The following is a 25,511-nucleotide window of genomic DNA, read 5'->3' as shown; positions in this document are numbered from 1 at the left end:
ACATGAAATTAATCTTAGAATCATCAGGAATTATGACGACTATATAATCACTCATGAAAAAGTACTTCTCAATTTTACAATGATATTAAGATTCACGTTATGGAATAAATACTAGACATTCTGAAACCGGTCATATCCGAAAGTTCTTAATCCCTACCTAGTTCGGACTAAACAATCCTATTTTTGATCGGTAAAGGAAAAGACAATAATTAATGGAACAATGAGATCTTATATTTAGGACCATATGAAAATGCCACCAAATATATGTGTGACAAGTACATGCCGAATATATACCAAGTAATTCACCAATGAATAACTGCCCGATTTTCACATCACTTTTGCCACCTTTTCCCAGCATTTACCAAGTTTTCTGTCCAGTAAGTCCTCCTTGCTTTTGACACTTGTAACAATCGAAATTAGTTTTATATGCAGTGAGTAAAAGGCTACTGCCTACGAGGACTGAATAAACCTTTTGTATTCTCTGAGTTTCCACTGAATCGCAATAAACTAACAATATCATATAGATAAAACAACTAAACTGAAAAACTACACTTAAAACCCCTAAAAAATTCTATTTAAGCCAGTCCTGAGACATCATGTACCAAAGAAATTGTCCTCTGGTGTGTACATCACTAAAAACTTTAGGTCATCCTCAAGTAGGTGTTATAAGCTTATTTATTCTTCAAAATATTAACTGATTACTTGCCCAAGCATCTACGCTATACATATTGTTTGTGGGTCCTTTCCATCAACCAAAACTCACTGTAAATTCTGCTTATGCTGACCTCCGTTAAATGGGTTATATTATTCCATTTGTTTCAACACCTCGAAGAAACTGAAATCCATTAAATCGTACGGAAAATTACAAAAATATGTATAAAACCGACTTCCCATCAATTTAAAAATACCTAATTATCTCTCCGCAATATATACATTCTTTACATTTCCAAAAACCAATACTCATATATCGTTCGCTAAAGGAGATTTATTTTAAATCAACCGAACCAACTCGCACTAAACAATGATCTTCACACCTAATACTCTTATTTAGTCATATAAGAACCACTACTTACATAAATTACGTTTACATTGCTACTTAAATTTCGAGAATTTAGGTGGGGTGATGTGAGGTGCTGCAAAATAGGATTACATAAAAACCGGGACAAATCCCATTATATAATAGTACAGTTGCTGATGAAACTACTAAATACCATTGTTCAAGATATTCATGTTTCGAAATCCCTACACTTAAATTATAAGTTAACTCGGAATTGATTTTTATAGAATATTGTGACACGTATCCGCCTATGCAGACGCTATGCTTGAAAAACCTTTCAGAAGTTGGGATATTTTATCATAACAAACTATATTTTGTCAAGTGGTACGCTAGAATACATTGTGAAATCAGAAGAAATAATAGTTTAGATGAAATTCTTCACACGAAGTACTGTTTCGAAACACCATGAAAGTGGAAAATCATTTATTACACTACCTACTAATAACAAATATAAGTAGCTAAACAAATTAGATAAAAGTACTTAGTCCATTTGGAAGCAGTGTTAAAATCACGAATAAGCCTAAGATGTATAACCAGACGTTACTCATAGCAATTAATGGATTTTTAGTACAGACAAAGTCCCACCGAATATGGAATACAATATCGATATTTCGCAGCCTAATAGTGCTTGATGATGAATTCTAAAAAATGAAACATAAAAATAGGACACAAATCTGTTCCAGTACAAAACGAAATTATCACCTTGAAAGACTATGCATTACAAAATAATTTTTTGATTATAAATCATTCACCAAAGACATGTTTATTTACATACATATGAGTTACAATTTCAAAATAAGACGTCAAAAGTAGATGGAGCAAGGGTTGCATCTTACAACCCAATGCTAAAATGTTCATGGTTGTAAAACATGAAACCACTGCTCTGAAATTAAATTTCCTAAAATAACCATCAATGTAAACAAAATAAACTGTTGACATAGTTTGGGAATAGAAAGAAAAAAAATAGAATGACGGAAGTATATCACATGTGCATCATACAAATTAAAATCAAAACATGACAACAACAAAACACCAGAGGAAAACTGTGCATAGAAAATAAAGTATCCCTTCCTAATAAGTATAAAGTTGATTACAAATTTTTCATTTTAGCCATGAGTGATTCAAGGCTATCGTTTGTCTGTGAAATAAAAGAATCAGATGTCTCTTGAGAGTTTGAATCAAATTTTTTGTTATCCACTGTATACAATGTTTTTACACCAATTATTTCAGAATTTGAATTGGATAAATCATGTTTTATATTACAAGTGGATTCTGTAAAACTCGATGATTCTGATTCTAATTCAATGCCAAAATCATTTTCTTCATGTTTTGACTTGGATAATGCTTCTTTAAGTTTTTCATTTTTAATTTGTTGGGCTTCCAAACGTTCTTCAATATCCCAAGGAGAATCAATTGGAAGATTTAATTGTTGTAAGTGATTACGCCATTGAATTTGACGCAGATTACACCATGAATCAGCACAATCTGGATTTGCTTTCAATTCAACACGATAAAACGAATCTTTAGCCGCTCCATAACCTAAGTAACTAGAAACCTTTTGTACAAAAATAGGTAAAAAGAAAGTAATATTTACAGCCAACAGAATATTCTTTTTTACGTTTTCATCTAAAAGAATTTATGAAAAGTTAAAAATTAATTTTATTTTACTTAATTCCAATAAACTAATATGTTTAGACTATTTTTAATAAAACACCATGTGGAAGTATGGTCAAATGAACAAGAAACAAAACTCTGATTCTAACAAGCAAATAAATGATACTTGTAGAAATAACAAAGATGCAACGTACCATTCAGTTTTCTAGAAAATATTAACTGAGTTATATAAGGAAGACAATAGCCATTTCACAAATAACAATCAACGATAGTGTACGGTTTCGAATACATATACTCATTGTTTATTATAATAATAATTAGTAATTGTCTACAAATGTTAGTCCCTTGTTCATAATTAATGTAACTATCGTACAGTCATAATAGAACCCTCAATCTTTCAAAATTCACATTTTGAAAAATATGAATAACTTAAGGTAGAACTTCCATTTTGATTTTGTTCGCTAAAAAGGAATTTTAAAAAACCCTAAAAATCAAACGGTTTTCCACCAGTTCTATCCAGTTTGTTGGAGCATTGCTATCTTTTTTTTCATACCTCTTACACTAATATACACCAAAGAAAAACAAACAAAATACAGAAAAAAGCTTCAACTAATCCAGTCAGTCAGTAACAACGTAGAACTTCGTACGTACGTACATCAGTTCGAGTTGCCATATCACATTAGCACAGTGATGCAGTGGTCGATTCAAATCCCGTAGTGCTAGATGTAGTAAGAGTATAAGTAGTAATTGGAAAGATTAGGGTTTGGAGATGTTATTTAAAGAGTATAATCCAGTGAAATAAATTTGGGAAGAGAAAAAAGAGACAAGAAGGAGTCAGGAGATCGAAATTTGGGAGAACACAAAGAGTGTATGCACCTGCGCCATTGCAAACGATTTTGAGCCATGTCATTCAGGGTCTCTAACCATCGGTTGCTATCATCTCGCGGTCCCCAACTGGGTAGTCTACACCTACCAACACGACTCAGTCCACTTGTCAGTGACTTCATGGACTTGTGCCATGTTTTGGTCTGGCCGCCCCTAGATTTCTTCCAACCCACTTCTATACCACTGAACATCGCACGTCGAGGCAGTCGGTCGTTGGGCATACGTAACACATGTCCCAGCCATCTCAACTGATGAAGTTTCACTACTTCATCAATACAGATTATTTAAAGATCTGAACAGGTAAGGCCAGTATTCTTAAAATTATTGAATATAAATGTTACGTCATTGTTCACTCAATAACGTTGTGTAAATATGCTCTATACTACAATATTATAAATAATCCGTCAAATTCACAATACATGAAATAAGATCTAATTAAATCTTGTTTACGGATATAGAACAAATAAACCTAATTCAATGCGTTTCATTTTAACAATCATCATCAAATTTGATAAATATATATAAAAAAAAAGGTTAACATTTAATTATTCAGAAAGTTAGTCAAATTGTAGAAATTCAGTAAGTTCAACGAATAGTTCACATGTGTATTAAATATGATCAATCAAAAAAAAATAAAAATAAACAAAAGATTAAAAGTAATTAATAAAAGATCAACATAATCTATTAAATGAACGAAAAACAAGAGATCATCAAAGAAATATCTCATACACTTGAAAATTGAACAACTTTTCAATTAAACAACCACATTAAGTCTACAATTATATGAACTAGATAATAATCTAATTATGTCAAGATAAAACAAGTTCATAAAAAATTGAAAATAATTGCTTCTATGTAATTGAAGATTTTACAAATACAATATGGTCGTTGATAAAATGAGCACAAGAATTATAATTGATTTATATGAAAATAGAATGAAGAAAAAGAAAAAGAAATGTCTAGATTTACTATACAACATTCGGTAAACATGTAAAAAAAACTAGGTTGTTCAAACAAATCTTCTAAAATCCTACATAACAGTAAGCTTTATTATTTATTTATTTATTTTAACACATAGATATTGGTACAAGGACACACCAAATACATATGTGCCACACAGATCTCATTCGATATATGTGAGGGCTGTGATACTGCTCGGGTGCCCAAACTGAAGCAGGTGGTTTTCTTAGGGGACCACATCCGGAGCCTGCGACCTGAAGGTCTGATCCACAAGGCAGTGGAGCATCATAAGGAGATGCAGTCCCATGGAAGCCGGTGACCAACAATTGGTTCATACGCCATTTGTTCCTTCAGGATACTGGAGCCCATGTGCACCACTGGTTTGGAATCAGGGTTTCCCAACTCCCCTAGGTGGACTCTCCGTGTCCACCAACCCGGTTAAAGCGCCGGACGTTCGCTTTTCGTCCTCTCAATTTCGTAAACAACACCCCCGCCATGAGAAGGTAGTGAATAGGACTTCCCTGGCAGAGGCTATATACGCGTGGCCATATGAGAGCATTTCGAGAGGGAGAGCGGACTCTCCTCACTCTCGGCCGTACCAGGGCATTTGGGGGCAACACTAAGCTAAAAAGATTTTTTTTAATGTAAAAATAAAACATTTGTGCACATTTAAGGTTTGGAAAAATTATGTATTCAAATAGCTACTGATACTTGAAAGAGAATGTACAACTTATTCTCACTGTAGCAGTGATAAGGACGTTCACATGAGTCCGAATCCTTAATCAATCATTAAATAACCATGTTTCGTTTCTTAATTATTTACATACACAGTGTGTCTATTTTTAGTATTCAGTGGACTTCTGTATCTCAAATTGTGTTATGTTTTGTACTATCTATTATACTTTGATTAATGGCACTTTAAGTTGATTAAAAGGAGCTGAAAATAAAATCTCGGGTAGAGTACCGACTCAAGGGTAATAAATGAAACAAGAGACAGACACAAAAACACAGGCGTTTATATAAGGAAGTTGTAAATAAATTTCGCCTTTTAGAAATATTCGAAAGAGCTGATAAAGTGAAAAGGACTAACCAACTTGTTTGAATTGTACCTCAATAACAAGTAAACATAGACATCAGAGGTTTATTCGTTAGGAGTAAATTCTTCTAACCGTTAAGAAATTCTGAGACCTAATATGTTTTCTTTCTACCAAATATTTACCAATGTCAAGCTATGATAATGGATTTGTTGTACAGAAAGTCTTTTTATTTGACATTTTTTTAATGATCATATCAATCATGCCTTTTATTGTTACCAAAATAATCACAACGATGGTAGTAACCAAATATGGCATTAGTATCACCCAATTACTTCGAAATCAGCACATAAATACAGTTGCAATGAAAACAGATATTTAATTTTATTGATATTCACATCTATAAATATGAAAACAAAATATATGTGAACAATACTATATGCATGAGAATGAACTATGAGCACAAGTCATAAATTGACTATTTCAAAAAATGTATTAAGTTATAAGTATATTACTTACTTACTTACGCCTGTAACTCCTCGTGAAGGAGCATAGGCCGCTCACCAGCATTCTCCATCCAACCCTGTAATGGGCAATCCTTTCCAGCTCCGTCCAGTTATAATTCATCCTTTTCATATCTGCTTCTATTATCCGACGTAATCTGTTCTTTGGCCTTCCTCTTTTTCGCTTCCCTTCAGGATTCCAAGTTAGGGCTTGCTTCGTGATGCAGTTTGACGATTTGCGTAATGTATGTCCTATCCATTTCCATCGTCTTTTCCTAATTTCCTCTTCAGCTGGAATCTGGTTTGTTCTCTCCCACAGAAGGCTGTTGCTGATGGTATCCGGCCAATGGATGTTGAGTATCTTGCGAAGACAGCTATTTATAAATACTTGTACTTTCTTGATTGTGGTTGTTGTAGTTCTCCAAGTTTCAGCTCCGTACAGTAGAACTGCCTTGACGTTCGTATTGAAGATTCTCACTTTGATATTGGTTGAAAGTTGTTTTGAGTTCCATATGTTCTTCAATTGTAGGGATGCGGCCCTCGTTCTGCCAATCCTCGCCATTACGTCTGCATCTGAACCTCCATGTTCATCGATGATGCTTCACAGGTATGTGAAGGATTCTACATCTTCCAGAGTTTCGCCATCAAGTGTGATTGGATTGGTGTTCTCCGTGTTGTATTCGAGGAGCTTGGTTTACCCCTTATGTATGTTGAGGCCTATTGATGCAGAGACTGATGCTATACTGGCTGTCTTTATCTGCATTTGTTGGTGTGTATGCGATAGGAGGGCTAGGTCATCTGCGAAGTCCAAATCGTCTAATTGATTCTGAGCTGTCCTTGTATTCCGTGTTTCCCTTCAGATGTCGAGGTCTTCACAATCCAGTCGACCACCAGAAGAAAGAGGAAGGGAGAGAGTAAACAGCCTTGTCTGACTCCGGTCCTTACTTGGAATGCATCTGTCAGCTGTCCTCCATGCACTACTTTGCACTGTAGTCCGTCGTATGAGTTCCGGATAATATTGACAATCTTCTCAGGAACTCCGTAGTGTCGAACAAGTTTCCATAACGTCCTCCTATCTACACTGTCGAATGCCTTGTCATAATCAATGAAGTTGATGTATAGTGATGAGTTCCACTCAACTGATTGTTCGACGATGATCCGTAGTGTTGCAATTTGGTCTGTGCACGATCGATCCTTACGGAATCCAGCTTGTTGATCTCGAAGTTGGGCGTCTACTGCATCTTTCATCCGGTTCAGCAACAATCTGTTGAAGACTTTCCCTAGTATTGACAGTAGTGTGATGCCTCTGTAGTTTTCATATTTGCTCAGATCTCCTTTCTTTGGAATCTTGATGAGGTGTCCTTCTTTCCAGTCCATCGGCACTTAATCCTCCTCCCAAATCTTTTTGAATAGAAGGTGAAGCATGTTTGTAGTTACTTCAATGTCTGACTTCGGCTGGTATGTTGTCGGGTCCCGCTGCTTTCCCGTTCTTGATTTGTCTGGCGGCCATTCTAATTTCTTCCGTAGTTGGTGGATTGACATCTATAGGAAGATCTATGTGTGCTGCTTCGATGTCCGGCGGATTCATTGGAGCCGGCCTATTCAGGAGTTCCTCGAAGTATTCTACCCATCTGTTACGCTGTTGTTGAATTTCAGTGATTGGCTTGCCTTCTTTGTCTTTGACCGGTCTCTCTGGTTTACTGTATTTCCCTGATAGTTTCTTCGTTGTATCGTAAAGCTGTTTCATATTTCCTTCTCTAGCAGCTTTTTCTGCCGTCGTTGCTAGTTCTTCCACGTATTTCTTCTTGTCGGCTCTAATGCTCCTCTTCACTTGTTTGCTTGCTTCTATGTATTCAGCTTGTGCTTGGACTTTCTCTGCTCGTGTTCAGCTGTTGTTTATTGCTGCCTTCTTGTTCTTCCTCTCTTTGATCTTGTTCAGTGTTTCTGTAGAGATCCATTCCTTATGATGGTATTTCTTTAGACCGAGAACCTCTTGACACGTTGAAGTTAGTGCTTCCTTGATGCCTTTCCAGTTGTCCTCCATAGTAGTTTCTTCTTCTTTCAGTAGATCTCGTAAGGCTTGGAACCTGTTGTTGAGAGCTATCTTGAATTCATTGAGTTTGACAGTATCTCGAAGGAAGGCTGTATTGAACCTTTGTATTGCTGTTTGTCTACTTGTCCAGTTCTTTTTTAGCTTCAGTTTCAAATTGGCTACAACTAGGTGGCGATCTGAAGCTACGTCAGCACCTCTCCTGGTTCTCACATCTTCCATTGTCCTTCGGAATTTTTTATTGATGCAAATATGATCTATTTGGTTCTCTGTAGTGTGGTCCGGTGAGATCCATGTAGCCTTGTGTATACGCTTGTGTGGAAATATTGTGCCGCCTATGACCAATTTGTTGAATGCACACAAATTTGCAAATCTTTCTCCATTTTCGTTTCTTTCTCCCAGTCCATATCGTCCCATAATATCTTCATATCCAGTGTTGTCTATTCCGACTTTGGCATTTAGATCTCCCATCAGAATGGTGAGCTCCTTTCTTGGGTATTTCTCTATGATTGACTGCAGCCGCTCGTAGAATTGATCTTTAATGTCATCGTTGCTATCATTGGTGGGTGCATAACGCTGGATAATATTCACTGTAATTCCCTCCTTCTTTATTGTGAATGATGCTTTGATGATTCTGGGTCCGTGAAATTCTCATCCTACAAGTGCATTTCGTGCCAGTTTGGACAGTATTAGAGCAACTCCCTGAGTGTGTGGAGCATTTTCCTCTTCGTGATCGGAGTACAGCAGCATCTCTCCCGTATTTAGCCTTTGTTGTCCAGCTTGGGTCCAATGGGTTTTGCTGATTCCCAGTACTGCCAAGTTGTATCCCCTCATTTCCGTTGCTATTTGACTGGTCTTCCCAGTCTCCCACAGTGTCCGTACGTTCCATGTACCTTTAAAATTTGTTGCTCTGGTTGTTAGAAAGGACATCGGCTTCGTGGCTTCCGAAGGAAGTCGGCTTTCACCATGAGACGTGATAGTTCTTCTAAATGAAGACCTTCTAACTCCCAGGGCAGAGTTTAAATGGTTTGAATTGTTTTTTTTCTGGTAAGCGTTTTTTTAGCGAGTTAGTTTTCTACGGGATGGGGACGCTAAACCCATGCCCAACCCTCCTCCTTTACCCGGGCTTGGGACCGGCAGTGAGACCTCTCCACTGACAAAAACTACACGCCCGAGCGCACCGGATTAGGGTTCGTCGCGAGTTTCAACCCACCGAGGTGCAATGGTGAGCCTCCACCCGGGGTCAGAGCACTCCTGATCACCCTGTACCCGGCGCCAGGTAAGTTATAAGTATATACTTGGTGTAATGTCTAACACTATTACTAAGTTGGTGAAAAAAACAGACAGTCTGGAATATGGAGCTTCGAGAACAGTCACAGCCCCGATTACTACTACTAACAAAAATGTCGCTTGAAATGAAAATAATAATTACTTAATCGTCAATCTTTGATATTTGGTCATAAAACCCTTATCATGGAAACAAAATGTATAGTAATACTGAGTTCCAAATGCTATCATGGAGTCATTAGGTATGATATAAAAAATTCTTATTGAAACTTCAGTTGCCGTTGACCTTCAATTAACGAAGTGGATAAACTGACTATAAATAAGAGAATAGTAAACTTAAATGTAGAAAATAAAACTTTGAACAACAGAAAAAACATACTTCGCCGAATTTTAGCAGATATTTCAAAGTATTCTGAACTAATAACGAAGAAACAAGAGCCATCGTAGTAGGAAGTGATGCTGCGCATACTCCTTCTCGTTTAAGAGTTTTTTCATCCAATCCGCTGGCCACAATTAGTGGTGGCAGGCATTCAAAACATGGTGTTCGACCAGGATACATAAGTTGAATATGACAGCTAACAGCATCTTCACTGACACCAGACTCATACCAAACCTATATTAAATAAAATTATGTAAAGACGAAATAATCAATGTGAATCACGCACCAAATTCAAATGAGTGGAATGCATATATTTATTTATTTAAACACAAACATTGGTACGAAGGGGCGCCAAAACATGTATGGGCCACACAACAAATCATTCAACGTTTGTGTGGGCTGGGGTACTTTCCGGGTGCCCAAACTGAAGCAGGTGGTTTTCTTAGAGAGGCCCCCCCCCCGAGCCTTTAACCTAAAGGTCCAATCCATAAGACAATGGAGCAATGTAAGGTGATGTAGTCCCATGGTAGCCGGTGACCAACAATAGGTTCATATGCCATTTATTTCCTTAGGATCCTGGAGCCCATGTGCAGCGCTGGTTTGGAATCAGGGTTTTCCAACTCCTCTAAATGAATCCTCCGTACCCACCAACCCAGTCAGAGGCTGACATTCGCTTTTTGTCCTCTCAATTATGAAAAATATCATAATGACAATATTAATATATTCATAAAACTATATAGGAGGGAATATATTAAAAATACTAAGGAATAATTGAAAATGAAGTTAATGAAGACTTGATGGGGATAACCGAATTATCGTTTAATACAAAATTACAGAGTATCTTCGCAAAATATGAAAACCATACATTAAATACATCATTTGCATATCTTCCATCAGTTGTCTCTTACAAACTTTATCGTTCATTTTTGTTGTTGTTATCACAATGACTCTCTTATTATATTCTTATCCTATTCAATTCGATCTTCTCCACTTTCTACTCCCAGCTATTCCACTTCCAATTGTTGTTACATACTACGTATAATCAACGATATACGTAGAATACACCACAGAAAGATTCGAATAATTTTAATTAGTTAATTATTTATTTATTTTTAAATTCGATCCACATTGAAAGTTTTAACAGTTAAACTAATCAGTAATTCTTAAATTTCAATATCTTTAGAGCAAAACACTAAAAGGGATAGGACATAAAGTGTATAGAAATGAATTATAAAAATATTTGTTTCATTGTAAAATATAATGAAATAAAATAATAGAAAAAAAAAAACAAACTTGACCAAGAAGATTGCACGCTTTATTGATTGTCATACGAGCTTCAAAATTGTCAACACAACTTAATACAAGATCAACAGGATTATCATCTTTCAAACCACCATGTTCTAAACGATTAAGAAAATGATCAAAATTCTCTACTAAAGTTATATTATAGTTATGTGCTTCAATTTGTACATCTGGATTGATAAAACTTAGAGTAGATGCTGCAGCTGCAACTTTACTCAAACCAGATTGATGAGGCTATAAAGAGACGAATAAACAATAAGACGTGAAAATATTTACGATATAGAGTATACGTAAATGAATTTAATGCAAGTCAAAATCTGTACAAAACAACTGGCTTGACAATATGTTTTCTGTTTAGTCAAAGATAATTTCATGAATATTTTTACATGGTATTCGACTGATGACGATTTATTGAAAAGAAAAACTTAATTTACAATCAAAAGTGTGCTTTAAGCTGAGTTCGACTATGAAGTGTTACTACAAACTGTTTTCTACTCTTAATGGCCATGTTTCGCTGCCGTAAATTAAAACAGAACAGACTGCCGCGCAGTATACTCGTCCTTTTATTGATATACGGATATCTCGCCTTCTCCATAGGTGAAGTAAGTGGGCAAAAGCCAAACGAGCTTTCTGAATCCATGCAGAGATTTTTTCAGATACTAAGCCGTTAGGGCTGATCAGACTTCCAAGTTAAGTGAAGTCGTCAACGCTTTCGACTTCTTCACTCCCTATCCTTAGTTCAAGTGTTGACGCAGACCAGTCCTGAAGCAACAACTTGCATTTAGAGGGAGAGAAACGCATTCCAAACATTCTGGCATTGTTGCTAAGTGCTACCAGAAGACTGCATTTTATCAGCGTCTTCACCAAACAGGACTATATCATCTGCGCATTCTAAGTCAATAAGTGGACCTTCTGGAAGGGGATCAATGCCCGAAAATTCATTAGATCAGAGCGTTATTTCCATCAGTAGGTCTATGATGAAGTTAAACAAAAATGGAGAAAGTGAATAGCCTTGACGGATACCACTTTAGGTTGCAAAATCAGATGACAGTTCGCCATAAGCTCTGACTCGACTAGTAGTGTTCGAGTAAAGAGCCTTCACAAGGTTTATGTACTTCTGAGGTATGCCTTTCAATGACAGACACTGCCACAGAATCTCGCGGTCTATGGAGTCAAACGCTGCTTTTAAGTCAGCCTAACCAAACAAGATATTTCTTACTCCAGTATCTAAAGACTCCTCTCCATCAATGTTAACGGATATTTGTTTGCACATGTGAGGAGTCCAAGTATTCCTGGCAACACGCATGTCCATCATGATGAGTAGAATCGAAAATGTCCCAAGTGTTTGATAATAATTTTCAACGACAACTTCTGTTTCGCTAAATCAACTGGTCTTTTGACTGACTTAAGGAACAAAATAATTCAATAAAATTGGTTACCCTGCGTACACTAATATGGTAAGAGAAGTGAACAGGTCACAATGAAGAATAAATACGTAATTTACAAGCTCCCTGAGGTTGGATAATATACAATAATTATTCAGCAATAACAGCACAAGAAAATCTTAGTTGAGTTGAAGAGACTAAGCACATATTGTAGCAATTTAATTAGATAAACTTCATATTAACACAGAAAAGAGAAACTGAAAAGGAAGTTAGTGGCGATAAGAATCACCATACTAATCATAGTAGAAGAATAAACAACAATAAGAGATTGTTCATATAAAGATGTGTTCACATAACACGATAGTTGAAAACTTCTTCCCAAAGCTTTGAAATATATAATAACCCTATTAGTGTTAATAAAATTAAAAAAACCAGGACAATAATAATACTAAATTTTATTAACCTGAAAAAATAATCGATTCATATTGGCCAACTCCACTTTGTCATAATCAAATAAAACCAGACGACCGATTCCACATCGAACAAGCATTTCAGCAGTCACTGAGCCAACACCCCCAATACCCACTATAACAACAGTCTTTTCTCGAATTCTGAATAATTAGAAATTAGAATTGAATAAAAGCGAATTAGATTATTGTAAAACACCACTTAAACAAATATGTACTTATGGAACGAGGAAGCGATCCATAAAATTTTATTCACGAACTCCTGGATATTTTTGCATCTGATAACAGTGAAAAATATTAGGTTGTCTAATGTCAATCATTCGTATATATCAGTGAACACGATAAAATAAGATGAATTGTTTCCGAGTTTCTTATGACGTCTAAACAGCCCAAAATCACATGGGAAAATATAATTATGAACAAGGGTTTAACACAATTTGGTTGGTGAAGTTGAGATGGATGTTTAAAACGGAACTGAGAATCGTTATAAAAAGAACACGATACAAACTGACTAAATATGGTTAAGATTGATGCGTGTTTGTATGTTGAAGAATAATAATGAAGAGTAAGGGATGTGATATTATGGTTACTAATACTCATAATGAAAAGAAAAAAGGATTACGCAATGTCTATAGTTATAGTATTTCCTGTAATTTTAAACTATTTGCAGCTGGAGAGAACCTATAAAATAGAATGCATTAATCTTGTTTTGCAAACCTTATTGTTCTTGCTCTGTTCAAACTTATCAAGCGATCAGGCTGTATCAAATAAACATTTTATATTATTTTCCAAAATAACTTTTTTCAATTTTACGTTTGACTTAGAAACAATCATCCGTTAAAAGAAAACAGTAACACGTGAGAAACAATAGATGATTGATTTACTCAATAAATAGGTCTATCCATTGAGTAACAACTACAAGTTTTTAACAATAAAATAAAGATATTCCTTAAATGGACTGCAATTTGAAAAACTGTAATAAATAACCAGGTGAATTTTGATTTTGTTCTGGTTTAAGAATAACACAAATTATGTGCAGACATTCGATAGTCTGAGAAATTGAAATAGTAAAAAAAATAGTTAGAGTTAAACTAATTACTTATGACAGATTTTTAAACTTAAATTACCATCAGCTGTACAGAGCAATATGTTCTAATTGATCAAATAAACCAGTTAACAAATTTTGCTTTGGTAGTATAAAGAGATTTATGGAGGTAGTAGAACTTTGATAGTTTAAATCACGAACTTATCTTGGTTAGGCTACCATTGAAAGCCTGGAAGCACTGAACGGTCATTTCGTTCTAGTATGGGACTCGTTCGAAGTGCGATCTTACGACACCGCATCTAAATATAGAACCCACGGCCTTCAGTTGATTGACGTTAGGCATTAACACCGTTGGATACTGGCTATGGTCTAGAAGTCGAGGGTTCAAGAGCGGAACCGAAGGTCTTGAGTTTGATTTTCGCATGCGGGGTCGTGGATGTGCGTTGCTAAGGTGCTCAACATTAGAGCGAAACAATTGTTCCTGGTTTCAATGGTGATCTAGCTAAGATCATTTAGTGATTTAAACCATAGAATTTTTGTTTAGCCTTGTATGTTGAAATAATAGCGAGAAATTTTCAGCAGAGCGAATAAATGGTGAAAACGCACAATAGAGGAAAGTTAAGATTGCTTTATTGAAGTTATCACCAGAAAAAAAAGTATAAATCCTGTATCCTTATAGCCTAATTTCTATTTCATTAGTGATGATTAACTATGACATACAGATGAAATTTCTATTGTTCAGTAGAAATGAATGGTATAAAGACCTAGAACACAAGACGGGAACCTAAGAATTTTTTGTAGAGATTGCTTTAAAAGCTATGGTACAGGCAAATTAAGTTACAATTTTTCATGTCAGATATACGCTGTTTTGAAAAGAAGATTACTTGAACTGGTGAATTTTTATAATCAATTAATTATACTATTCTAGCATTTACAAATAAATTTGTAACATTGTTTTAATTTACTAAAACGTATTATCATTTGAAAATGAAGAGGAAATTATTTCTAATATGTTTTAAATACCGTAGACTAGTGATTGAAACTGATGAAAGGATAGAGATATTTCACTGTGATTGATTTCTCTATACAAATACTAATGTCAATATTTATCAGAAACATGTCAAAAATTCATAAGATACTAAATAAGTATTTGACTATGAAATGAACCACTCTAATTATATTGGATATTTTTGTACCGATTCAAATGATGAATTGACTGTTATAAACAAGTAAATTTCGTGTACATATAACTGATTACCTATTTAACTGTTTGGATACGATATTACTGTTAATAGAGCGTTTGTTATCGTGGTATCAATGTTTCTACGATTACTATTGAGACCCAAGTGTGACTAATAATCTGTATCTGTTATTGCAAACAGCAGCACCCATCTGTTTATTAAATGGAAAAGAATTTATTTTTAAAGGATTTCTACCTTCCCACTAAAATATTTAAATAATTCTGGTGGAGTTGACTTTACTAATCTGAGTAACTTAATCATGGAAATTTCACTCTTCTTTTAAACATCACAACAAACTACTAACAGAAGTCTAGGTACGTATATTAACGAAATTTTGTGTTAAAGTAAAGGATTACTCTTCGTAATAATAATAAAGTCTTTCAACACTGAAAAAAAAAATTCTTCACAAAATTATACAGAATGCGTACAGAGCATAATTTGTAACAACTCCCATACGTTGAAGTGCCATAAGACGACTATATGGATTAGAGTCGACAACTTCATTACTCATTTGATCAATTTTAGGACGAATAGTATGAGATTGAGATAAGTCATTTTTCATTTGGACAATTTGTGCTTTAAGTACATCAATTTCTGCTCGTAAATTTCTATTGGTTTGACGGAGTGAACTTTTATTATTTGATGGCATTAGGGACTGATAACTAGAAAACAAATGAACAAATAATTAAATATAATAAAACAAAAGTTTTAATTAACGGAAATTAATGAACAGTCTAATTGATGAATTTATGTCAACTAGACAAACGTTAAATACCAAGAATAACATGATTTTCACTTCAACTTCATGTGCAACTCCTTGGTACTACGCTCTCATAAGTCTACACTAGATCAATCAGTTAGGAAAACTAATTACGAATTATTCATCAACTAAATTGAATATCAATAAAGTAATGAATTTAAAGTGTAGTGAAGAGAAAATGATCTAATATATTTTTTGATGATTCATACTGAAAGTAACATTTATTTTAACAGTCAACTGTATAGAACTATTGAATTTTTGAACTGATTAGAGGTAAATGTAAAACTACCAAAAGACTGGATTGTAACAGTCGGAAAGCTGTTGTTATGTTGATAAAACCATTTAAGCATAATGTTTCCTAAACTTTACACATTTATTCCAAGCTACACATATAATGCTTCCTTAAAATGAGCAACTATCAGTTAGATATATAAATTTTTAATGAAGTTTAAAAGTAAAACTCTGATATTCGCATGGAGTCCACCATTCAGTGCAATAATTAAAAACTGCTAATGTAAATCACTTATCAAGTTAATGTTTATGTATTCGACTTTGAGGTAAACTCTTAGTATAATCTAGATATATTAACACATTTCTCAAACTAAAGTATGTTGAGGAGGACTCGAAATTGTAACCCAAAAATTGAAAAGGATTTAACAATTAAGCTACTACTTTATCTCAATGATATTCCTCTAATTAGACTTTTATCAAAGGTTGTTCTACTCTAAGTGAACCAGCATTAAACAACTCCCAATAATAAATGCTTTCTAGAAGTAATCTATCAGTGATATATATATGCATATACCAGTAATAATTAAGGATAAAGATTTTATTTATAACTAGCTAATCCAAAGTTAATAGTATCTGCAATTAAATGTGTTCTACCACAATCATTTGACAAATGTATATTCGTAAGTCCATTGAATAAAATGAATCACTTTGTACAATGAACACACGTGAATGATTTATAGTCATAATTAACAGTATTTTTTGCATTAATAACCGAATAGTATGTATTATCTCCTTAAATCAATATATTTCGTTAAATCATATGAATAAGTTATACAACATTGAAACTGCTACAGGATTCTGTGTTTTATAACTTGAGAAACTAACCAAGTACATTGTATAAGACAGTTTAAATTATGAACAATACGCGTCTATATTTTATCTTTATTAAAATATAATTTAAATTTGAGAATTCGATTATTTAGCTAGATAATCAACAAGCACACTATAAATGACAACGAATATAAAATATATTCATTATCAATCATGAATAAGCAATTTCTCGTGGCATATAGGATAAATCATCATTTTGACGACGATTTTGAAAACAAATTAATCAGTATCAATTTTATAATCTTTAAAAACTATGAAGTACCAAGAGTTCAGTTTATTATACCTTACGATTTCTACACAAGTTATTCGCTTAAAACAACTATGTAAGACTAAAATTATCCACAACATTTAGTCCCTATTTATCTTCTAATTCGTTTTTACGCATGCCAAATTGATTTGTTGACATTTTAATATTAGTCAACTTGTGAAATACAGAAATAAAAAGAATAAGATTAGACTTCACTAATATGTGTATTACTTCTATAACACAATTTGTATAACTTCTTATTTAGAAAAATAACTTGTTTAGATCAATATCAATCACTGATGAGTAATATTTGCAAATGTAATTTGATCAGTTTAATAGATATAGTAATACAGGCATACACAAGCACACTAGATAACAAAATCACACTATTTTTCAAAAGTTTTTATATTGAAATTGGAATTTTCAACAGTTTCCATTAACCACTCAGAATTATTCTGTATACAATACGAAGTAAATAAAAATGTGTACAAGCAAAATAAAACACTAAGCGAATGGGTAATGTCCTTTCAAATCTGATTTCAATAAGTAAATAAATAAATGAAGCAATAAACAACACATTAAAATATAATGAAATGTAGATTGAATAGTCTGTATGGAATCTCTTTTATTGTTCACCTTCGCCATGGAACAGCTTTACTCCCTCTAATGAGCACAAACGCGCACTACAAAATAATAGCTAAAACTGGAGATCGGATCTAAGACAAGTAAATAATAATGGTGAAAGACACTTGGTGACTTTTTTTTTCTTTTCTGTAATATACACAATATAAGACAAATACTTCTTGGGTACAATGCGTAGTTAATCAGCAATTCCTCGAGCTAATACAGCAAAAGCATCACGTTGTAAACGACGTCGCTCAACTCTAGGTAGTGGAAGTTTATCTAACATAATAAATAATTTCCGAAATCTATTATTTTTCATCATATTTGGAACAATCATTTGTGGTGAATTACGCATTCTACTAGATTTGGAGCATATATTAAATGAATTATCTGAATCAAAATTAGATGTTTCAGTGTTTAGAAAACGATTGGAATGAAATATATAAAATATATGATGTAGAATAACACACGAGCATAAACGGCTTAATTGTGCAATTGAATTCTGTAAAGTTAATATAAAATAATCATACAAAAAATGAGGAATCTATTATACTGATAAGAATAAAAACTATCAATTTTATTAACAACGTGTACAGAAAGAAGAAAACCAGAATTTAAAACTTATTATTTAAAGTCTGCTTGAAATAATCTACTTTAAAATCATTTGAAATGACGCAAATGAACCCATTCTTTGTCATCCCCCAAGTTCTGAGATCCTAAATTCCTTAGAATATTTCTTCTGTTCCACTAGTTTATATTTTCTTGAATTGTATATTTGATGCCTAATCTTTTTTATCACCACTGATACATTTACTACCTCCACTATACTGGAATTCGGCCTGACAATTTCATCTCTGTGCTAATGGAGTATGGCGATTTGAGCCGATGTACATACGTACCGAGTTCTACGTCGCGACTAACAGATTGTACGTGCGAGAAACTCTTAAATGGGATCCATCAACATTACTCCACATCGTTTCGTTAAAATATAACTGTATAAGATATGATTATTAAGAAGACCTAGTTCGACATTGAATATTCAACGGTACGTTTCGCAACTTGAAATATGGGCATTCATATCAAGCAATAGACCAAACATGAATTTTAAAACCTGAAAACATAAGAATTCAGTTCATGACTCCCATATAAAATAGAGTTTACATTAAATGAAGATTAGAGGACCTAGTTTCCCATATAATACTGTTAATTTAACTTATGACATACCATCCCTTCCAACAGTATATGACGAAGATATGGTAAGTAACTCGGAAGCATCAAACATTACGACGCCACTCTCTCTATGTAGAATCTGAAGACTTTTCTTAATACTAAAAATCCTTCCTATGGAAAAATATAAAGTGAAAGTGTAACGACTTATAGCCTGTGACACAATCGTAGTCTGAAATAGAGGTGAGTTTACAAAGAATGAAGTTACCAATAGTGATTAATTTTAGAATTGGTTTCTTGCAAGTACTTCGTAGACTGGAAAATAGACAACTAATACAGGAAATATAACTGTTACACCTGATATTTATTGTCTGATACACTTATTTACGGGCTTAGTAACCTACAATTATTGATGACTAAAAATAACAGAAAATTTTAAACTCACCTTTCTTAACTTCTATACCTGGGATCAAATTTCTGAAATAATTTATACTATAATACTGAAGTAAAATGTACAAAGTCTATTTTTAAAAAATCACAGATTGTATAGCTATGTTTCACCTTTTTATTCTACTAATTAAGCGAATTTAAAAGTTAGTTCCCACACAGCAAAAAACATACCTGTTGTAACGACCGCAATTGAATTGCTTTAGTTTGGCCATAAACATCAAAAACAGCCCGCATACGCGGTGTGGAAGAAGGGATACTATCGGAAGAATGAAGATCAGAAGTTGGCAATGATTCAGGAGTTTCACTAGTACTGTTAGTCACACTATAATTGATACTGCTTGCATCTCCATTGACAGGTGAAAATGAGGAGTCCACACTGATTAGATTCTTTTCAAAATCAGATGGTGAAATAGCCACTGTTTCCTGTAGCGAAAAATTACACAGAGGTTATGATCTCCTGCTAGACTTCACGATTGAGCAGATAAATTAGTTTCTACAACGAGCATTAAGAATCTAGTTATACTGGACTTTTGACAGCCTTAATGTACGTACACTTTATTAACCTATTTACTATCAAATTAGCGATTCGTAGTAGTCTTTTCTAAATTTAATCTTCCTAATATAAGCAAAATCGGTATTTAATTAATGATAATTCTATCGTTTGAACAATGGTCTTGCCGTTTGATTTCCACGTAGTTGGAATTTGAGGCTCGATTACTTATGATTGGACACCTCAAGTGAAATGGCTCCAAATTGGTAACAGTCATGCGGATATACTCATTTTTCATCTTTTTTTGAAATATATCTCATATTTATTATTTCCGCCTCCATGCTTTTAAGTTTTCTAGTTTTTCTTCTCGTTGTGGCGATATTATGCAGCAGTACACGTAAGCAAATCTAACGAAAACTTTTAATATATTTGATCATATTGGATGCAAATGGTCAAATGAGTGGAGCAGTCAATAAAATCAATACTCCCCTACCAACTCGCAAACTAGTTATTGAGAAAAACAATCAGTGAACTTATTCTCCAAGTACTTGGGTATGAATGGCACTGATACTACCGAGTTGGTCCAACAGAAGGTGAAGCAGGATTCGAACCTCAGACGTTTTGGCTAAAATGTAAAATGCCACTGCTATAACGTTAAGAAGACCATTTCCGAAATATCTTATTAAGATCGACAGGTAAGAAACGCAGATTATGAAGTGTAGTTACCACAAAACATTTTTCGAGGGATTAAGTTAAAGGTCCAAATACGTTTTAATGAAGTATGACTTACTGCTATTGCAATCATGTCGATGCCATTAATAACAATATGAAACCGAAAAAGAAAAAGCAGTTTTTCCGTATCTGAATCCTCTTCACTTTCGGTAGAGTTTAAAGTATACCTCAAAAGGTTCTGTACATTCTCATCTGGTATTATAGACGGAATATTGCTAATATCATTAAGTATGTTCATAGTTCCATCTATCGGAAGACTTGTACATTGTTCATATGAATCATCTGTAGGTAGTGGCTCCAGTTCATAGTAGATGGCTATAACACTACCTTTTTCGACATCAGGAGGTCGCGCAAGTTCTAGCTCATTTGGTACTAGTTGGCTCAGTGGTACTCGACCACGCTTTGTATGGAGACAACAGACACAAAAGAAGGGAGGAGTAACTTGTAGATGTGTAGGTTGTTTATCTATATGAGAATTAGTTACCAGAACATTTGGACTATTGATAAAACCACTGACTGAGTTCATACTGGGCACATCTACTTGTCTTTCGCAAAACATATTGACAGAATCAAACGACGTGGGTGGATTGTTATTGGTTTTACTCAAATGACGACCAGATTTTAATTGCTGTCGTTTCCAGTAAGTTTGATGATGATGCGACAAGAGAAGGGCCACAGCAGTTCCAACCGGTACAATCCAACTTCTACCTGGAGAAACCAAAGCAGGTAGGGCAAACCTGAAAATAAAATAATGCGTAGTAAACTGTCATCATTGGAAAATATTCCTGACAGATAAATATTCTGATACGTAAATTGTGAAGTTATGCAGTTAATATCATAAAGTAGAGATCACAATTGATTTCCCAAAAGATAAGTGAAAAAATAAAGGATGGATTTCGATACCCAGCTAGAGATATATAAGTTTATACCGTTGCGAATACTACTATTGAATCATGTGCAAACTAAAGATAACACTAAATGATGAGAACTAAGAAACTTACACCAGAACAGTTAGTGAATTCACATTTACGACTCGAGTTAGGGCTTGTACTCGGTTAGTATTACCTAATAATTTTATGTAAACGAAAACCTGACAATAAATCATCAAAAGCGTACTAGATGTCTCATTTGTTTATTCAAACATATTTTGGATAAAAAACTAGTAAGGGCATCCCAGACTACAAAATAACACTGAAGAAATTCTCCTCACTTTGTTGTTGTTGTCTTTGGGCCGGACAATTTAGCTGTGTAGTCCCCTTTGTTCATATGGATAACATTATCAACACGCACTTTTGAGGCAAAGCTAGAAACTGATAAGTACTACTACATTTCATGGAACCAATGGGGCTTCGTGTATTATAAAAAAAGGGTTCAACTATACAACTAGTGAAGAAACATTCCTTTCTGCATTGAATACTTTTAAGATTACTATCTAAAAAAGAATTGGGATGGAACGAAATTAATCAAACAAAGTGAGCATATAAATATTGACGATAGAGATTCAGGATTCGAAATAGCTTTTGATATAGTTTACCAGTCTGAATCCTTAACTGAACCTCCCATTTTTACATTTCTCTTCATGGATACCATCCCATACTTTAAGACGCTAATTTCACTTAGGGAAATAGTTCTGCAACTTATATGCATTTCTCCCTTTTCACAGGTAAATGTAGCTATTCGCTTTAACTTAGTGGAAATCAGATGTTTCTAGTTATGAATGGTCAAATAAATCGTTACAAGTATGGTTACGAAACGAAGTCAACATGCTTAGTTTTTGGAAAAAGTACCTTGAAAAGTCTACTTCTACTTCTCACACTCGTCTAATTTGTTCAAATCCATGTCAAAACAAGTAAAGGTAATCACGTATATTATTCTTAAGTTATTTTCACTAGAAACGTTATTGATAATACTATAGTGATTGCATTCTTGGGTTGAAGACAGAAAAATAGTTGTATGCTACGAAATCTACCGATTATAAGATTTCAATGTGTAGTAGAAAGACGAGTAATTATTGAACAAGGGTATCACGCCATGATTTACCATATTGGTTTATCCGATATTAATCACTCTCAGCCAGTACTTCCTCAATCCCTAAGCCACAAACTATAAAGTGCTACACCGATTCTCTTTTATATCAAACTAATCATTACTGATACCTTTGACTCACAAAATATTACCAGCCAATATCAAATAAATTATTCTTTGGGACTCATACATAATAAAAATCTGTAAATCACCATTGATTTCTGATATTTACATGGAATTACAGATAAAGCAAGGCAAGTAAATGGGATTTTGTTCATTTGATTATTGCTTTTATTGTTTTTATAGAAACATGATGTACACCGGAATCTTAGTCACACAGACTTTTCTACGAAAATAAAACCCATTTACATACTACGAGAAACAACTAGTGGCGATATAGCACCGTAAGGCTGTTGAAAACTATGTTAATAATTTTACACACGACAAACATGATTAAGTTACTCAATAGACTATGTCACTTTACCTGGGAAGAGGCAAGAGCAAGTTATCCGGTAGTAAAGTGAATCCGACTCTCAAATCCCCAGTCCAACCTCGCTGTGTTTCTGTAATTTCGACAGCTACCACTTCGCCTGGTCGGATGAAGCTTTGAGAAATAACTACCCCATCACAAAAACCTATTTGACGACGAGCTTTCGTTCTATCGGGGGAAATTTCAACATATTGACCTCTGTGGTCGAAATTGAACACAGTAGAGATGTCTACATAGGTCGACATCACTGAAACAAAAAATGTTGATAACACTAGCTAATTAACCATTGTTTAAAGAATAACTAAATGTTTTCATCACAAACCCGAGATAAAACTAGGGACATGCGCGTCTGATAAATGTAGTTTAGTTTCATTCAGGAGAGGAGAAATAGTATAAATGACATTGAGTGCTTAGAAATCAGTTATAAGACTGTAGTCTCGGACTAAGTTTCATGAAACTCACACCCTTACCTTTTAGTCTTTTTAATCATAATTTTCAGCTTGCTTGTCCTCTAACCAGTATAATCTCGGGACAGGCCATGGTTGCTTCAGTGCAAAATATACCCCGATAGATATAATAAAGGTTTGCAACACCATATAGCTATTCAAAATCTTCAGTGCAACAACCAGTACCATCAGCGATCCTGGATGGCTGCGTTAAAATACTTAGATAGTCCTAAAAAACCAGATGATTATTTGCATCAAGTTAGCTATGATTTTATTTCCTCTTATATGTAAATGACCTTCCCCGTCTATCACCATCGGTCTTGCTATATGCTGACGATGTCAAGATATGTAGAACGATAAGGGTGATAGCTTAGAACTTTAAAATGACCTGGAGAAATTATTTAAATGGTCTCAAACCCGACAGTTATTGATAAATACTCCCAAGTGTATTGTGATGCATATCGGTCATAAAGGTATAGATACATACATGATGAGTAACATCGAGTTACCTGTTGTCCAGACACAAAATGGCTTAGGGAACATCGTTAGCCAAGACTTAAAGACTACTGCACACTGCAGTGCGATAGCCGCCAAAGATTTAAAAACCCTATGGTCAATGCGTAGGGCCTTTAGTCATGTCGACGCTAAAACATTTTTAATTTCGTGTTCGTGCGTCTCAAACTTGAGTACTGCATACAAGCGGCTAGCCCCTGCTTAAGAAAAGACAGTGAGATTTTGGAAAAGATTCAGAGGACAACAACCAAGCTAATTCCCGGAATAGCGAAGCTCCCGCATGATGCTCGACTGGCTAAACTAAACCTATTCCCGTCGTCGTATAGGAGAACTATAGGTGACTTGATTACCGTTTTCAAATTGCTTAGTGGTAAATCTGCACCTGATATGCCCACATTTTTCTTGTCTTCCAAAACAGAGAATTTACGAGGACACTCGAAAAAAGTTCACAAGCCCAGAACAAATTACTTATCAGCTGGCTATCGACTTTCTTATCAACTCTTTCAACAGAAAGTTGGATCAACTGAAAGACCATGACTGCTAAGACTAACACATGCCATCAAGCCTCCTGTCCTTTCCAAACTGAAATTAGAACTTTGTCTAAAAAGTTGAAAGTAAAGTGCGAAAATTTCGTTGAGACTGTTGAGCCCTTTGGAAAAAGACAAGATATCATATAAGATTAAATATTTGGTGATCAGTGACCCCTCGTCTTTAACGATATTTACACTTAATGATGACTCATCTTGATATACTAGGTTAATGGTGAATTCCTGGTATTCACATTATTAAAAGCAAGAATAATTAACACTCGTTAATGGAAGTTTACCGAAGATAAAAGCCTCAACCATATTAGAAATCATCCACAAAATATCTCACCTAGAGAACCGATAACCTCACACACACTACATTGGAGCGCATAATTAGATCCAAGCGCGTGAAGATTAGCAATGTAACTGATTTTAATCTCTGATAGTTAAAAAAGTCGATCATAAGAATCCTGGAAATTTTTTTGACTATCCGGTTTTTCATGGACACGGTCTTAAATTTAAGGGTACAACAGGGATTTTGACACCATATGTACAATTACATTACACTAAGGCGGTAATTTGCCACCAAGAACGAAGCTTCCACTATGGGAGAATACGCTGTTAATGGAGATGCACAGAATGTTAAACAAAACCGCACAGTTGAAAAGCTTTTATAAGATGCCATACAAGTTTTCCGCTACTTTAATGA

General features: G+C 34.4%; 1 protein-coding gene across 4 annotated transcripts; it reads right to left on the bottom strand.

Annotated features, from left to right (window-relative positions):
* Window positions 1-632: 632 nt before the first annotated feature.
* On the bottom strand, window positions 633-25,333 carry NEURL2_1 (Neuralized-like protein 2). 4 transcript variants are annotated; one of them, XM_051211849.1, is made up of 9 exons: window positions 25,152-25,333; window positions 23,311-23,563; window positions 20,860-21,538; window positions 19,751-20,002; window positions 15,638-15,871; window positions 12,920-13,067; window positions 11,063-11,305; window positions 9,770-10,003; window positions 633-2,612 (listed from the first exon to the last, which is right to left on the bottom strand). In XM_051211849.1, exons 4-9 carry the CDS (start codon window positions 19,795-19,797, stop codon window positions 2,148-2,150), a joined length of 1,371 nt encoding a protein of 456 aa, XP_051071959.1. In that variant the 5' UTR covers window positions 19,798-20,002; window positions 20,860-21,538; window positions 23,311-23,563; window positions 25,152-25,333; the 3' UTR covers window positions 633-2,147. The 4 variants fall into 4 exon arrangements, with proteins under 4 accessions (XP_051071959.1, XP_051071958.1, XP_012797028.3 ...); XM_051211850.1 differs by lacking the exons at window positions 633-2,612; window positions 9,770-10,003; window positions 11,063-11,305; window positions 12,920-13,067; window positions 15,638-15,871 and adding exons at window positions 17,473-19,361; window positions 19,398-19,529; window positions 19,575-19,702; XM_012941574.3 differs by lacking the exons at window positions 633-2,612; window positions 9,770-10,003; window positions 11,063-11,305; window positions 12,920-13,067; window positions 15,638-15,871 and adding an exon at window positions 17,473-18,464 and having other exon boundaries at window positions 25,152-25,215.
* Between the last annotated feature and the right edge of the window lie 178 nt (window positions 25,334-25,511).

This window comes from Schistosoma haematobium, chromosome ZW (assembly GCF_000699445.3).
Source record: "Schistosoma haematobium chromosome ZW, whole genome shotgun sequence".
NCBI lineage: Eukaryota > Metazoa > Platyhelminthes > Trematoda > Strigeidida > Schistosomatidae > Schistosoma > Schistosoma haematobium.
The sequence above is the reverse complement of the archived record's forward strand: the minus strand, read 5'-3'. Positions and strand labels throughout refer to the sequence as shown.